This window comes from Phocoena phocoena, chromosome 11 (genome assembly GCF_963924675.1).
Source record: "Phocoena phocoena chromosome 11, mPhoPho1.1, whole genome shotgun sequence".
In the NCBI taxonomy this organism is placed as follows: domain Eukaryota; kingdom Metazoa; phylum Chordata; class Mammalia; order Artiodactyla; family Phocoenidae; genus Phocoena; species Phocoena phocoena.
Window position 1 is genome coordinate 123,530 of NC_089229.1, and position 16,883 is coordinate 140,412.

Below are 16,883 nucleotides of genomic sequence, written 5' to 3' on the forward strand. Positions count from 1 at the left end.
GAGGTGCCATGAGTGAGGGACTGATCCAGCGGAGTGCAGGGGAGAGGACGGGTCACAATCCTAAGGCTGCCCTCCCAAGGCCCCAGGGCATAGCAGGGAGTGGCCGGGGATGCCCACGGCCCAGACGTCTGCTGCTTCTCCCCTTCCTCTTGGGGAACAGGGCACTTCCCACATTGTCCCAGGCCAGGCACCCCGGGAGTGTCCATGGTCAAGGTCCACATGTTTCCACACCACCTCTGCAGAGCCATTGCTGTCCATCACCACTCTGAGCTGTCTGACGGCCTCCCCAGCCAGGCTCTGACCACGGCATGGCCACATCACAACCCCTGCCAGCCTCCCAGAGGGCTTCTGGGCCACCCACTCTCTAACATGTGGTACCTCACTAGGCACAGCACCCCTGGACGCCTTCCGGTCTTTCCCCAGACGTCTCAGCCAGGCTCCACACTCCCCAGCAACTTTGCCACCAGTGTCTGAACCTTGCACTGCCTGCTTCCTCGTGACTCCTCGACCAGTGAGGTCTGCTCCTGCCCCACCACCCCTCGCCCGGCACCCTCTCCTCTACCTCTTCCTTCCTAGATAGGCTCCCCTCTTAGTTTGCACTTTCTCCCAGGCCGTGTCACCCACTCCCACCCTTTCCTGTGACCGATGTGCCCAAGAATGCCACATGTGAAGCCAAGCCACTCTCCCCAGACCTCTCCTGGGGTCTCCAAACATGCTCTCCCTCGCCCCAGTCCTGCCCACACCAGAGGCCTGCGAGCCACCATCAGCCGCTCCACCCTCCCCGCCATGGCCGATGCGCCACCAACTCCCAGCATTAACCCTGGCCCTCCTCGCCCGCAGCCACCTCTGGACCCAGACCTTCCGCGCTCTCACTCGGGACCTTCATCTCACTTCCTAATTGCTATCCTTGACGCTCGGTGCCTAGCTCAAAGCCAGGAGCACAATATGCACTGAAAAACTGTGTTATAAAACAATGTGACATGTCACTCTCAGGCTCGACTGCCTGTCAACCCATTGGTGCCAACAGGCAAGGAAAAGCCCACTCCGGCCCTGCTCCCCGCCTGGAGCCTTCTGCCACTGCACTCACACAGGGCAGGTCTAGGCCTGTGGCCTTTTGAAATCTAAGAACCTCATTCACCGAAATAATCCTCAACAGGAGCACAAACTATATACGGGCTTGTGAGCGTCCACTGCGCTCTCTCTGGTCTCTGTGTCTCACTCCAGCCCTAACTTCCCACCGCCCACACCAGGTCATGGCTCCAACCTTGATGCACCCAGATGCCCCTACGGCCCCTCCTCTGTGACCCCTTCCCGCTCCCCTAGCAGAGTTCCGTGAACTCCTGAAGCCCTGATCACACCTCCTGCAAAAACACACCTCACAGGTCCCCAACCCGTGAGGACCTCCGCAAGGACAGAGCACATCCTGGCCCCTGTGCCCTGCACTGGCCGGCAAACAACAGGTCCAGTTTCAAAAGAACAAGCCCTGAGGCACCTGCAGTCATGTATAGCTTTATCCAGATCCCTGTCAGATGGGCTAGCAGGACAGAGCTCACAGTAGGTCCCCAGGGCGGGGTTTCTCCACCATCGCAGAGATGTGCATCTTCTGTGGGATGCTAATTAGTGATCTACCAAAGAAGCTGCCCGAGACCACAGCACACAGCACATCAAAAGTTCTGAGAAGTACTGCAGGAAAGAAACCTCGTCAACTTTGGGTTTCCAAAGCTATTTCGCCATGAACTTTTTTCTGTAACATCAGATGTGACGGTCAGACAGGTGTAAAACTGAGGGCCACAGCAAAACTGAGTATTGCTGTGGGGCTCAGAGACATGTGCCCCTCAGACCACCCGTGGGGTCTGGAAGACAAAGGGAGTTCAGAGCAGATGTGGGGCTCTGAGCAGACAAATGTTCTGCCTATCAGGCTAGACCCAAAGCCAGAAGCATAAAGAGGTGGATGGTCTGGGATCAAAGTTCCAAAAAGCCAAAGGCCATGGGCCTTCCGGATGCCCCAGTGCCATTTCCACAAGGTGCTTCAAGTCCATGACATAAGGGGTAACGTCCCCTTCCCCTTCTGAGATCCTCCTAGACCTCGGGCCGCAGAGTGTCTTGCGGGGGAAGGACGCCGGAGCCTAGACTGAGCTGCCAGCGAGGAAGGTGAGCAGAGCAAGCGCTTCCTTTCTGGTGGTGTCTGTCGGGTGAGGAGAGGGGCAGGCCCGCGAGGGAACACATGGGGGGCCAGTGGACAAGGCACAGGGGCGTGACCCACTGGGTGGCCGTGCCAACTGCCCTAGGGCTTCAGCTAGGATCCATCCTGGGAAGGAAACAGCCCCGCTGGACATCAGAACTTCCTGCACTTTGGACATGTCTCTGAAAGACAGTATCACCAGCACTTTTATCGCCGTGTGAGAAATGAGTGTCAGACACTAGCCGCCGCCGGCGGCGGCAAGACAAGAGCTGCCCAGCAGCGCCGATGGGCAACACAGCCACTGCCGGCCACGTGCGGGGCTGACTGGACGTGGCCACAGCATCCCCGCTCAGCCGCCTGCCAGGGGCCAGAAGTGAAGGGTCCAGGACAGGCAGTGGGGCCCACTCCGGGGGCCACGGTTCCACCCAGGTCCGAGGGCAAGAAGGGGCGCGTAAGAGGACGGAAGGAAGGAAGGAAGTGTGAACAGGGGCCGAAGGAAACGTAGAGGGAAGTGGGAGTGGAAGCGCAGGGCAGACGGGTAGCTGCTGGGCCTCTCAAGCGGCACTGGCTGGGCTCAACTGCAGGTGATCTCAGAAGCCACGCGCTGCCTGTGACGCACCTGACTGACAGACAAAGGTTCGGTCTACAGAACGAACACACGCACTTCTGTGTGAGGGGAACTGCGGCACACACACAGCGTCTGTCACTAGAAGCGGCTGAACGACAGAGGCCCCAGATTCCAGGGGCCAGAGAGTGGGGCTTGAGGTCAGATGCCACCATCTGCTGGCTGGCACGGATCTCCTTAGAAGCTCAATTTTGTCGTCTGGAAAAGGGAGATTCTATTATTATCCATCGAACAGAATGGCTCTGAAAAGGAGGTAACGTGACTTGGCCTTTTCCAGTGCAGAGCACTCATTTTCCCGTAAGGACCCTAAGAGTCCTCCTACCAGCCCGCCTGAGGGCCTGGTCACCCTCACCATTTCACAGGGGTGGGACTGAAGTTCACTGAGGTTAAGTGGTTTGTCCAAGAATACAAACTCAGACGCAATCTGCTGAGGGTGGGGATCCAGGGCCCCCTGACCCCAGGCCGATGTCAGGGAACAAAGCAAGGTGCTAAAGCTGGTGAATGCCATGGCACAGGGAGTCTCTTGCTTTAGGCTCTCCGGCATCTGGCACCTTTGGGAACAGCACCTGATGTTCCTTTGGATACCCGCCCCCCTCACTCAGCACCCATCCGGTAGCTCTGGCTGACCCCATGCCCTGGCTCCCAGGATAGCATATGAGGCAGGCCTGGCCAACAGTAGCCCTATGCCTCCCTGACCCCAGTGACCGTTTCAGGGGAGGCAGGGGATCCACACGAAGCCAATCGGAGGCCGGGATTCTGCAGGAACTCCTGAGGGAAAGAGGCTCACTCTCCCGTGGGCCGGCAGGACAGATGGGATGTACAGGTTGGAACTGCTGGCCTTGCCCCTCCCCCACACCACTTCCAAGAAAGGAAACAAACACAGGTTCTGGCATGACCCAGACCCACTGGCCAAGAGCACCTCGCCGTGACAAAGGGGAAACGCTGAGGACGACCGTGAGGGACGTGGCGGCAGGTCCAGCCCAGAGACCACCTCCTCCTGCCCTGTGACGGCCCAGCTGCACCACAAGAGCCAGCAGAGCTAAGGCAACACCGGGGCTCTCCTGAGCTCGGCCAAGGGGCTCGACAACCAGCAAACCTCAACCAAGCGTCTGTCCTTCTGTGGCATTTGTCCTAAGCCACCTCCCTAGACCTCAAGTCACAAAAGACAGCACTTGCGTTCAGCTTTGTTCTTTCGGCCGTTTAGCAAATGTTTTATTGAGGTCTGTGCTGTGCCGGGCACTGTGCTACCCGCTGTCAATGGCTTTAATTTTCATCAGGACCAAGGGGCACAGAGGAAAGGAAGGGCTGGTGGAGGGGGGAGAAACAGAGACTGAAGATGGGGACTGGTCCAGGCTGCATCAGGGATCCCCGCCTCTGTTCCACAGAGGCCTAGGACCTGGGCTGCTCACTGCAACTGGACACTCCTGGCCACACCCCTGACACCCACTCGAAGGGCACTTTAAACATCACCCTGCTGGGAAGAGGGCTTTCACATTCAACTGGGAGTTGGAAGAGGTGAAAAGGGGAGGGCCCCGGCGCAAGCCTGGGGTGATGGGAGCCGGAGGGCAGCGCTGCCCAACCACGCAGGAGAGGCGTCACTCGTCTCCCGAGACCCCACTTATCCTTCGAGTCCTCAGCTGGAAGAAAGTAGATGAGACAAGCCCTTGTGCGCAAGACCTGGATGCCTCACTGCTCTGTGAACTCTGCCTCCCAAGGCTGGCAGGAAAGACTCACTAGGTTGGTCTTCAGGGTGGCGAGAAGGACTCAGGAGGTGGCAACCCAAGTGCTACCCACAAAGCCAGAGGTGGGGGAGGGCTACGGGGCACAGAAGGCAAAGGCAGACAAGGGCTGGCCAGGGGACGACCAGCTCTGCCTCAGACCACGCGTGGGCAGGAATCAGCTCTCCCGCCAGCAAGCCTGGAGCCCACAGGCCCGAGGAGGCACCCCTTGGGGGTGGAGCCTTGGGAATGAGGTCCTCAAGGAAAGGGCCAAGGGATGAGCCCAGAGGCTCTGGCAGCTTCTGCCCAGCCAGAGCAGCACCCCAGCCCCCTGCTCGGCCCCTCCCCCCACTTCCAGGGCACCACGCAGCCTCTTTAAGTCCCCACCGTGTGTAGGAAGTGGGCGGGGAGGACAGAGGAACGGGTAAGGTATGAAGAAGAGAGAGCAGACGGAGGTACAGAAAAACGGCATGATTTCCGCCCAAGAATGGTTTCCCGATGCACTCTGAAAATCACGCACAGGGATCTGTGCTTGAGAGACTCTGAGGCGGTGCTGAGAGACTGAACAGAAATGTTTCCGGGGCAGAAAACGGGAAACCGGTGGTGGGTCCTAAGAGGAAAAGGACCCAGTGTACTCCAGGTTTCAAAAGGAAGCGAGGCAGCTACGAAAGGAAGCGAGGAACGATGGCACCGGCCACGTGGGACAGCCAAGTGGCCACAGAGAAGCCAAGTAGCTGGGGTGGGGCTCGGGGAGAGCTGCAACTTGAGTGTGGACCAGAGAACGACCCCTGATGGTAGTAGAGGCAGCTACGTCAGGTGAGAGAGTGAGAGCGCAGGGACCCCGGGGCAGGGAGCCTCCAGGAGGGCTGTGAAGGCGTTCATGGCCAGCTTGGGTCTCCGGTGGGTGCCCAGCTCCCACTGCCAACACCGACAGGGACAGAGAGAACAGAACCCCTGATATTTCAGATCGCTGAAAGAGCCTTCGGTCTCAGACAGGTAAAGCAAGGCCAGATAAAGGACAGAGATGTGGACGGGAGAAGCACAGGGATGGGTGCCACGGACAGGTGAGGGAGGGAACAGCAAGGGCTGTGGAGGAGGAACAGAGGGAACCATGGAAGGACAAGAGGAAGAACGGGGTGGGCATGGACAGGGGACAAGGGACAGGACCCTCCCCACACCGCCCTGCTCACCGAGCTGCCGCGATGGGCGACTTCTTGGCAGGGTCCAGCAGGCCGCCCAGGCCGCCAACCGGCTCCTCCCCCAGGGAGCGAGTGTCTTTGTTCAGCTGTTGCAGGCGGGAGCTGAGCTCACTGATCACAGTTGGCTTGTCGTCTTCGGGCCCGGGGAGCCCCCGGCTCTCCACGGGGTCCCCCCACAGCTTGGACCTTCTCTGGAAGAGGTAGCGAGGGCGAGCAGGCCCGGCAGCGGAGGCCAGCCCGGCGGAGGCGGCATGATACTGCTGGGCCATGAGCTCGCTGTCCGAGGACTGCTTCAGCAGCGGGTCCCTGAAAGTCACCGGCCCCTTCCCCAGCGGGGACTTGAGCTTGGGCTTGGGAGGCACTGGTGGCTTCTCGAGTAGAAAAGTATGTCCGTCGGCGAAGGAGGTGTGGGTGTCGGTGAGTTCCCCGCTCTCCGAGCTCAGGGTGGACATGCTGGACACTGTGGAGATGGTGCTCGTGGTCTCCAGGTGGGGGTCGCTGGAGCTGCGCGTGTCGGCCTCCTCCACCCCCGAATCCGCTGCAGACTCGGGGGCAGGGGGCGGCTCGCTGCTCGGCTTCCCTGAGGCCGGGCCTGGCAGCGTGGCGGGCGAGGGACCTGGGCCAGGGAGTGGGGTGGCCAGCAGGACCCCATTGGCAAACTCTTCAGGAGGCGGCACGAGTCCGATGCGGGCCAGCTCCTCTCTGGTCTCCTCGTCGCTGGAGGACAGCTGGGCCGGCGGCAGGTTCACGGCGAATACCAGCTCTGGCTCCTCCTCCGAGCTGCCCTGGCCCAGCCCAGGGTCTGTCGGGGTACTGCCAGGGGGCTGGGCCCGGGGGCTAGGCAGGGGCTCTGCCACCACAGCCGACTGTGTGGGGGCCGGGGCCAGCTCTGGGGTGCCCGGGCGCTCCTCTCCGGCCCCCAGCCCACTGGGCTCCTGCCCATTGCTGGTGGCGTGCACGACGATGAGGCCGGCTGGCCGCTGCAGGGATGTGTCCAGGACGCTGAGGATCATGGACTTCTTGTCCTCCGGTGACTTCCGCTCCTCCCGGGGAGCTTTCTCGGCTTCCCTGCGAGCAGGCACAGGAACCCAGGCGGGGCTCCTCGGGGAGAAGGCTGGGGAGGCCAGGGGCCCTCGCTCAGTGTCACGAGCCTGCACATCCACAAACAAGGGCCCAGGGCGGTCGGTGTCAGGGCTGTGCACAGGTGTGGGGGAGCGGGAGGGCGCCTGGGAGGCCAGAGCCCGCTCCCGGGCAGCCAGGGCAAGGGCCAGGGGTGAGCTGGGGTCCAGGGGTTTGCCGGTGAGCGGGTGGATGAAGGTGGAGCCCGAAGGCCCAAGGCTCGAGCCGCTGACCAATGGCTTCAGAGCGGAGACAGGGGAGGGCAGCAGCAGGTCACGGCCGGTGGTGGCGCCGGGCCCCAGCAGGCGCTCGTCAATGGAGCGGGAGGGCTGGAGGGAGGGCATATCTGCGCTAGGAGGGCTGCTCTCGACGGCTCCGACAGACAGGAAGACGGTGGAGCGCCGCCGCTCCTCCAGCCGCCGGTCCTTGCCTGGGGCCGGGCCGCCGAAGGCGAGCCCGGGGCCGTCTCCGGCGCTGTAGTCGAGGCCGCTCGGCCGAGGCCCGCGGTGTGTCGGGGAGGGCTCCCGGGCGAAGCTGCCGCCCGCCGGGCCAGGGCTACCCACGGCCAGGGCCGCGCGCTCCTGCGCATCCTCCACCTGCAACTGCTTCACCAGCGGGCTTTTGCGGCGCTGAGGTTTGGACGGCGCGAAGAGGCTGGCGCTGAAGGCGCCGAGGTTGGCGTAAGGGCTGTCGGGGCCGGGCGGCCGCGGCCGACGCTTCGGGCGCTCCGGCGGAGTGGCCGCTGGCGGGGGCCGGGGGACGTCGCCTGCCTCGGGCGCCGAGTCCTGAAGGATGATCATGGACCGCGCGCGCTTCTGCCGTTCCGGGTAGGGCAGCGGCCCCAGGGCCGCGCCGGGATCATACAGGCCCGGGGCGCCCGCCCCAAGGCGCGCCTCCAGACCGGGTTTGAAGCTGGAGCGCACGGTGTCATAGGCGCGGCCCGGCGGAGGCGGCGGCGAGAAGGCGGGGGGCGGCCCGGAGTCGAAGTAGTAGGGTGCGGGCGGGGGCGGCGGTGCGGTCTGCGGCGGGGGCGGGATACCTCGGCCCTCGCGCACTGAATCCTGCATCGACGTGCTCCTCGGGAAGCGCCCCTCCAGCAAGGACGCCAGCTTCTCATCTTCCCCTGCGGACAGAGGGGCCCCGGTGAGCCCGGCCCAGGAGCCAGGGGCCTTCGAGGAGGCCCCTCCTGACCCAGGTGCCCGCCCTCCCCGTCCGCAGAGGCCGGCCCCGCCCCCCACCCCCACCCCAGGGCAGCCAAGGTCCTGGACGCCAAGGCGCCTTCTTAATCCGCGGGCGGTGCTGGCCGCCAGCCAGAGGACGGAGTCAGGGTGGGCGTGGGCGCTAGTAGAGATCAGGGGGAGACACGGGGATCCCAGAGCAGGGGATCTAAGCAAGATCCCCAGTCTGGGCTCGTCCCCGCCGGGTTGGGAGGGCTCCTGCGGAGACTGGGGAGAGGTATCCGTTCAGATATAGCGGAGAGGAGGGCCCCCCAGCGGAGGCTGTGACAGAAGACCCAAATTCTGCCTACTCAGGTTGGGTACATGGAGAGAGCCCAAGGTCAACACCGCAGGAGGGCAGGGGCAGCCCCACCCCCACCCCCAGTCGTGGGGACAGAACTGCAGAGAAGGGCCAGGGGGTGGCTGGCACAGGCCTTCACACACAAGACTGCACAAGGCCTCATCCCAGAACCACCAGCAGTGGAACAAGCAGGTGTCACTGGGGGGCCCTGGTGGCAACCAGAGGCGGGAAGAAGGGAGATGGTCAGAAATGAGCGGGAACTCTCCCAAGCAAGAGTGACGCGCTGTGGACAAGGGGGCAGCAGGGCTGTGGCCGGGGAGGAGAGCCGATGCCCAGGTGAGGGAGGCTTTGTAAAGAGAAGTCCTGAAAGGCTCTACCCCAGAGACCGACGGGCACTGGACTGGGGGAGGCTGCCAGGAGGTCACTGCCATAGCCCTAGTGGCGGAAATTCAGAAAGGCTGGGCAGGAGGGAGGGCGGGCAGCAGTGGAACGGCAGGCTGAGCACCTGACACGTGTTTTAGTTTCACTCCTTATGGGCTGTGTGACCCCAGGCCAGGCCCTGAGCCCCTCTGTGCCCCAGTTCTCTCATGGACAACATGGACTGAAAGTAAACCCTACTTCCTGCCGCACTCAGCTTGTCATTAGGACCTGTGCAGGGTCATGGCTGGAGCGCTCAGAGCCCCCACTGTCCCACCGCCCAGCTAGGACAGGGCAGGGCCTCCCGAGCGTTCCTGTGTACACAATGCGCACACCTGTGCTGCAGGTGTTCGGTTAGGCTGCAGGTGTAAGGCAGCCCGATCGAAGGACAGTGGAGGGGTAGCTCCTCAGTGCTGACACACAGGTCTCTGCAACAAGCCTTTGGGAATCTACACCTGGCCTCACTCTGGGCTTGGTCCCATTTTTATGAACTCACGACGACGCAGACTGCCTGTTCCCAACCACCTCCTCCTTTGGCCACCACGGTGCTCACCAGGCCTCCCACCCGGCACTGTTTGCGTGTGTCCTGTATAAGGGCTCTTACCCGCCGGCTCAGCAAGGGGCATGGGGCATGGGGGAGCTTTTGTATAAGATAAGGCTTGAATTCCAGCCCTGCCACTTCTTGTCTGATACCTCTTAACCTCTTGGCACTTCAGTTTCCTCATCTCTGGAGACCTGCCCCCTCCCACTGAAGTGTGAAGTGAAGCCATTCAAAGCTTATAGCACAGGGCTGAGCCCCCAGCAGCGCCCCCAGGAAGGTGGCTGAGGTCGTCGTCGTCATCATCATCACCATCATCATTTTTAGGCCAGGCTTCCACCCCCACTGCTGGACACAGATTCTGTGCCCGGTTCGGCCTGGGTCTCCTCCCTGCTGCATTTCTCGCGCAGCATGTAAACGCAGCTCAACACCCACAAGCTTGTGCATGAGATGGAGCCACGTGGGACAAGCTGCTGCACCTGGAACACGCCGGAGGGTCAGCATGCCACGTGCTGACCCAGGGTAAAGACAAGTCACTTTCCTTGTGATGAAAATGGGAATCCGTTCTGATACAGAGCGGGTGGGGCCGCTGCCCAAGTAACAGCCGTGAGCGTTTCTCCAGCGCTTTCTGCGCACCAGCCCCAAGATGCAGGACCTACATCTACTATCACCATGGGCAGTTACTCAGTACTCAGTCTGTGAGTACAGCCCTCTGTGCGAACCTCAACCCTGAGGTTTCAAGGGTTGAGACGTGTGCCCAGGGCCACGTAGCCAGGACAAGGGGTAGGAGTCCCGGAGTCTGAGACACCTCAGCCAGCGTTCAAGTGGGTGACAGGCGGCAGGCTAGGGCGAGGGGGATTAAAGATGAGCCACCCATGGACCGAGCACAGGAGGGTCCAGGAGGGTGAGCAGGGACCACCTGGCAATCTCCACTGAGGCTTGCAGCCTGAAGGACAGGCACTTAGATGCGGACCTGTGGTGGTCAGTACTGAGACTGGGTGGGGCTGAGGGACAGGCCATCCAGGCAGATGAGGGCAGGTGGAGAACAGCCAGTCCTGGTAGATGTCACTCAGAGGGAGGCAGAGACAAAGGTCCCTAGATGAAGCAGGAGAGGGCTGGGGCTAGGCCTCAGGGCCCCAAGGCAAGGCAGAGCCCACAGAGGACCAACTCTAGGGATGTGAGGTGGTTATCTTGTGCAGAAAGCCCCCTGTGGCCAGAGGGATGGACTAGAGGGTGAAGCTGGGGCAGGAGGTCAAGAGGAGACCAAAGCTGTGGTCTCCGGACGCTGAGGCACAAGACAATAAGGCCTGGCCAGGTAAGACTGCAAGGACGGTGAGGAAGCCGGCCATCCCTAATTTGTCCGGGGAGGCAGAGAATAAGGAGGAAACCACAGAGGATGCCCAGGGCTTAGGCCAGGGAGGTGAGGGGGGAGTGCCTCTTGGCTCCAAAGTAGCTGCAGTCTCATGTGTCCTCTCCCCCACCCTCCTACCTACAGAAATGACCCACAGCGGTCTCTGAAGGACCACTGCTGTCAGCAGTTCATGCCATTATCTCTCAGAAACCCCCACTCAGCAAAGTATCCTGCATGTCTGAGCCCAAACACACACACATATGCCCGGCCTTTCTTGACACCCAAGCATGGTTGGTGCTCCCTAGTAAATGTGCTTTTGCACCCCCCATGTAACTGCTGAGCTGAGCTGTCTGCAGACATGTCACCTCCTCCAGCTGAGCCCCCAGACCCTGCCCAGCATCAGCCTAGAGTGTGCATCAATCAACTGGGGTCCTGGGGTGAATGAGGGATGGGGTTTGCAGAAACTGGCCAGATGAGTGAATAGAAGACAGGTAAGGCAGCTGTGTGACCTTGAGCAAGTCATTTTACCTCTTTGCCTCAGTTTTCTCATCTATAATCCAGAGGTGCTGATGGTGTTACCTCAGCAGGGTTACTGTAAGTACTAAATGAACCAGTGTGTGTAGAACACAGAGCGGTGGGGTACACAGGGACAAATGGATGCACAAGTGGAAAGGTCAGTGGGTGAACAGATGGACAGACAACTGGACATGTCTGTAGGGGGATGGATGGACAGGTGGGCAGGTAAGGGGGGACTAGATGCCTAGAGGGAGGAGCAGTGGGTGGGGCTTATTAGATGACCCAGTCTGGGGTCAACAAGAGAGGAGATGGCCAAGGGTGAGATGTGATGAGGCCCCAAGGAGACAGGTGCAGAAGGCAAAGAGGCTAAGGACATAGCCTTGAGAAGGACCCACATCTTGCAGGGGAACGACGGGCACTGAACAGGTCCAGCCTAAGAACTGAGGACAAAACCAGTTAAGTGTTGTCTTAGAAGCCCTGGGTAGGAAAATTTCATGGAGGAGGGAGCAGCAAAATCAAATGTGTCCACTGGGAGGAACGCCCTGGAAACCACTGGTGACCCTGGTGAGAACAGTTTCAGGTATGGACAATTCCCTAAAAGGCCGAAAGGCAGGCAGGGAATGGGAGACAGCAAGTATGGGTGACTTCCGGAGAAAACTGGCTGTGAAGGAGAGGAGAGATACAGAGCAATAACTGGGGTGCCAGGGGGAGGGGAGAGGGCAGATTCAAGGGGAGGGTAGCTTAGCATCAGAAACGTGGCAGGTACTCGGGCTGGAGGGGGCACAGCCAGGTAGGATATGGAAGACCCAGGGACAGGGATGCTGGTGTCTGTGGGAAGTACAGACGGGGGTGCCCACTGGCAGGGGGTGACAGATGGCGAGAAGCCTCAAGGGTATCTTTCAGCAAAGTATCTCTGGGTTGGGGGAAGGACTGACACCCCACACACACATCCATATACGTCCACAAAAAATGAGATTCCTGGGTTGAGGCCAGGGAGAGACAGGACTCAGAGAGAAACTGGAAACCTCAGTCAAAGGGTGGGGAGAGACAGGGTCCTCCAGCCCCGCACGCACTCCAGCCCCCGCCCCAGTCCTCCAGCCCCATGCAGCTCCCTGCCCAGCCATACCTACAGATTTGGTCCGTGGAATCCCCTTCCGCAGGGAGCCTGGCAGCTTCTCTGGGCCTGGGAGGCCCTGGCGCTCAAACAGTGACTGTGAGAGTTGGAGGGGGTGGGGGTATATGGAGGTCCCAGAGCACTGGGGTCCCCAGCTGCCCATCCAGCCCCACCCATCCTCCTCCCAAGCCTGAGATCAGACACCCCATGTGCTAATTCCAACAGTGCTAATTCCCATGGTGTCTGACCCAGAAGCCAGGCCCAGGCCCTGCCTCCAAAGAACAGGGGCATGGCTGCGGGCCCACAGGCATAGGCAGCACTGGACAGGAGTGATGCAGACGGGCCAGAGCAGTCAGGGGTCCTGGGTATGGCCGAGGTGAGGCTGCGGGAGCAGCCCAGAAGGTGCCAAGTGAGAGGAGTGGGCGGGGGGGGGGGGGGGGACAGCGACACCATGTTGTGGCCTCAGCACGGCTGGGGTCCTTGCTCTAGGTGGCACAGAACCTGCCTAAGGCGGGAGGTGCCAGAAGAGTGAGAGCTCAGCACGAGCTGGACTGTGGCTGTTCTGAGGGCTGATGGCCCCAGGTGTCTTCGGGAGACGCTATGGGGTCCTTCACCCGCACCCCTGGAGAGTGGAGTCCAAATGATGGACCCTCACCCTCCAAAATGCACAAACACCCAGTAGGGGACATGGCACTCTGACCCCATGCCCCACCCATCCCCCAGTGCCCCCAGCTGCCAGGCTGGCTTACGCTGATCTCGGCAGGGGTGATCCTCCGACTGGTGGGCCGCTGTTTGACGGTGGCAGCTCTCGAGTCAGCATCCGCGATGTCTGGCCTCAGCGCAGGCTCCGTGGCGGCTGCCAGGATTTCGTCCAGCTTCTCTGCACAGCCAAGGAGGTGCCGTCTCAGCCACAGGGACCTTGAACCCACTACAGCCCCCTGCAGCCCCACTCACGCATCCTGGCTTGTCCTCCCGGGGCTGCTGACAGAGGCCACTGGGGCCCCGCCCACCTCGGCCCCTCACTCCCCAAGGCACACAATCCAGAAACATGACAGGAAGCCCCCTAACTTGTATCCCATCCAAGGCCCTCACACACCAGAACCCAGACCCTGCTCCAGCCCGGCCCCTCCGTCCTCAGGGAGGCTCCAGGAGACCCCGCGAACCCCACTCCAGGAAAAGCCTGGCTGACCATTAGGGAGAGAACCAGGCAGGGGGCGGGACTGTTTACAGCCCAGAGACCTCCTGAATTTCCCCATTTCCCTTTGCCCTTTCATTCTTCTCCTTAGCACGTGGCATTACTCGCCTGTCTGTACCGCCACTGCACCAAAAGATAAGCTGTAGCCCCAGAACAGACCTGATGCACAGTCGCTGCCCACAAAGAATGTGTATAAACCAAGAACCATGGGGGGCTGGGGGGGCTCACTGCCCGAGGCTAGAGACCTAAGAAATAGCTGTATGCAGATCAGGAGGCCACAGAACCTACAACCCCCGAAAAGCAGCCCCACCAAGGGTGGGGGGTGCAAAGGATATTGGGAGGGGCAGTGCTGGGGGGGGCTTCCACCGGCCCCTTAGAAAGCAGCCCCAGAAGCCAGGAGGGGGAAGGACAAGCCCAGGGCTGAGGCCTGAACCAGGTGCCCTCGGGCGGCGCTCTTTTCAAATCTGTTGTAAAAGAAAAACTTTGCTTGTTTTTCTTAAAGCTATGTAATGTTTCTGAAAGTGGTGTTTTTGATTACCGAGTGCCTTGGAGATTTTGTTAAACACGTGTCTGAAACCTATCAGCTGTGGACGGCTGACCGGGGAGGGCCCGCTTAGAGCCAGCACACGGGACACAGCAGGGGCTGGGGGCAGCTCCCACGTGCACCTGGCCGCCACACTGCCCCTCTCATCCAGGAGCCCCACCGCAGCCCACCCATCACTCAGCCTCGAAATCCCTGAGCCCTTCCAGACTCTTAGGAGCTGTGCCAACCACAGAGGACCACGCATCTGGTTACACTTAGTCCTTTTATGCCCCAAGTGCCCCCCTTGGAGAACTGTGGTCAGCCCTGACACCTCCTCCCAGCACTGCTCAGCCATTGCTGTGGGGAAGGAAATAAACTCCTCCAAGATGTACAGTACCCGACCCAACCCAGACCCATCCTGTATACTGACTGTTCTGACCTAACCTCTTTGTGACTTGATTTCCTGATCTGATAACAGGCATTAAGAAAGGTACCTGCTTCAGTGTCTGTTGTGAGAATTAGCACATACGGCAGAGGTGCTACAGCTGTGCCTGGCTCAATGCAAGCACTGAGGACACACTTGCTACAATTCTTCATGTCTGTGCGCCTCCACACGGGCTGTCAGGAGGAGGGCAAATACCCTCGCCAGCGTGCCCTGCGCGTCCAGCCTGGTCCCCAAATACAAGAGAGTTCAACAAATGCTACGAGTGACCAGCAACACGCTCCATCTACAGACCAGCTCGCCTGGCCTGTGCACAGCTCCCAGCGCCCCCAGCTGCAGACAGGGGCGGGCTGCTAGAGGGGCCTTCCTGTTTGCTTCTGTGATGAGGTAAGCAATTTCCCTTTGGAAGCTGAAATCACCATGATCACCATTTGCTAAGTCCGTGGGGATTTCCAGAGTTAGAAGAGGTTTATGTGGCCCCTCTCATGCTGCAACCACCACAGGCAGAAGGGATCGCTATTGCCCCCATTTTACCCAAGAAGAATCTGAAGCTCTGAGAGAGATAAGTTGCCCCAGATCATAGATCCGATAAGTGAGGGATCAGACTTAACAACCGGATTATCCGGAAACCACAGACCTAACGACATGAGCGGAAAGATATTTCTGTGGGACACACGGGGCGCACGCTCACCCGAGCTGTGGATTTAGAGGCTGCGGCTCTAGGTCCAGAAGCACTCAATCTCAGAGACCCAAAGCAGTGTGCGTGAAGTTATTAGCAAAGCGAATATTGTTGGCCATGGGGCCATGGTGCTGAGGCCAGACGAGACTTATTTTCAAAAGGAAAAGCATCAAGAATTCTGCAAACTACAAGCTGGTGAGGTTGACACCAATCCCCAACAAAATGAGAAAACTATATTCTTAAATAAATGACTTCAGATACTTAACAAAAGAAATGAAGCCCATTAGGAACCAGGTCTGGGGCACTACACTGGCTGTCAGGGTCGCTATGCGGCAGGGACGCAGCTGGGGATGCAGCTGTTTGAACCAGGACCTAAGCAGGGATGAGGGGCCTGCGGGGGCGACGAATCGCCGTCACTTCCCCTACAGCTGGAAGAAGCACACAGGCCACAGCAGAGCACCCTGGGAGCCCCGCTAATGAGCTGAGGAAAGAACCAAAATATTCCAGAAATAGCTTGTGTGCCTGCCTCAAAGGTGTGAAGAAAAGTGTCCCCAGAGGAGACCTAGTCATCTGTTTTATACCTGAAAAGACCCTGAAAAGGGAAAGCATTTCACCTGGGACCGGGGCAAGGGCGACGGGAGAATTCAGAGGGTGAGATCGCAGGTCACACAGGGAACCTGGGCTCAGACAGATGGGCAAGTGTGTCCCTGGCACAGGGAAGGCCCAGTGGATCCTGGAGTGAGGGGTGGGCGGGCACCAGGCACAGAGACAAACGAGTGAACACACACGCCTGGGGCCACAAAGCCACCTCAGGCCCCTGCCTGGCACGGACTCCTGTACAGCACAAAGAGGCTCCAGTCTCCACGTGAGGTGGAGCCGGCTGGCAAAGGCCAGGCCCTCGACCCCGCCAGACCCTGGACCTCAGCACCCAAGCCCAGACTCTGTCCCCGCCTGGCTGCCGTGCCTCATGTGGCCAGGCTGGACATCCAGGACATCCAGGAAGGAGCTTCAAAGGATCCAGGGTGGGAGGTCTGACGGGAGGGGCGGGGTGGTCAAGCCAGCAGCTCTGGGGCCCAGATTCCCGCTCCTGAAGGGCCAGGCTTAGGCTTGAGCCCGTAACAGATCAGCACAGAGACGGGACCCACACACCAGGCACAGGAGCCCCAGGAAACAAGCAGAGAGAAGCAGCACGGGCTGGGGCTGAGCACCTGACACCCCCGCCCCCACCAGCCCGGTCACCTTGTTCCCCAAGCGAGCTCCACAGCTGGGCCCTCTGAACCCTTCCCCCCTCTGCTCCGGGCTGTGGCACGCGCTGTGGCCTCCACTGGGACGCCTTTCCAGCTCTGCCTCAGCAGCCCCCACGGCCCTCACACCACTGCCCCCAGCTCACTCGGGCCCCCGAGGATTGTGGCCACACTCACCATCCCAGGCCCATCTGACCCTTCCCAGGTCCTTCCACTGTGCCCCCAGCAGCTCCCCACGGAGAAGGCCAACAGGAGGGTGCAACCCAGGCTCCCAGACCCCCTGACTCGAACAGGAGCCCCTCACACACAAGCACTTCCGCAGCCAAGGGTCAGGCAAAGCTGGGCCCCGAGCACAGTAGATGACTCACCCCCTTTCCTTCTCCGAATGGAGGCTTGGAATCAAGAAACAGAGTAAACGGGGTGAGAGGCAGGATTTGTCCCTCGGCACCCGGGCCCCACTCCCCACTCCCACCCCCTCCTAGCCCATCCTTACCCTCCCAACA

The 16,883-nt window shown here is 60.5% G+C and overlaps 1 protein-coding gene across 2 annotated transcripts in view; it reads right to left on the reverse strand.

Annotated features, from left to right (window-relative positions):
* The window catches only part of SHANK3 (SH3 and multiple ankyrin repeat domains 3), a 48,905-nt gene that overhangs the window by 4,949 nt on the left and 27,073 nt on the right, over window positions 1-16,883 (reverse strand). For both annotated transcript variants that reach the window (XM_065886644.1, XM_065886645.1), the window contains exons 18-21: window positions 16,749-16,772; window positions 13,047-13,177; window positions 12,310-12,394; window positions 5,716-7,966 (exon numbers count right to left, since the gene is read on the reverse strand). In XM_065886644.1, the coding sequence (XP_065742716.1) occupies window positions 5,716-7,966; window positions 12,310-12,394; window positions 13,047-13,177; window positions 16,749-16,772 (2,491 nt within the window). The remainder of the gene's footprint in view (window positions 1-5,715; window positions 7,967-12,309; window positions 12,395-13,046; window positions 13,178-16,748; window positions 16,773-16,883) is intronic.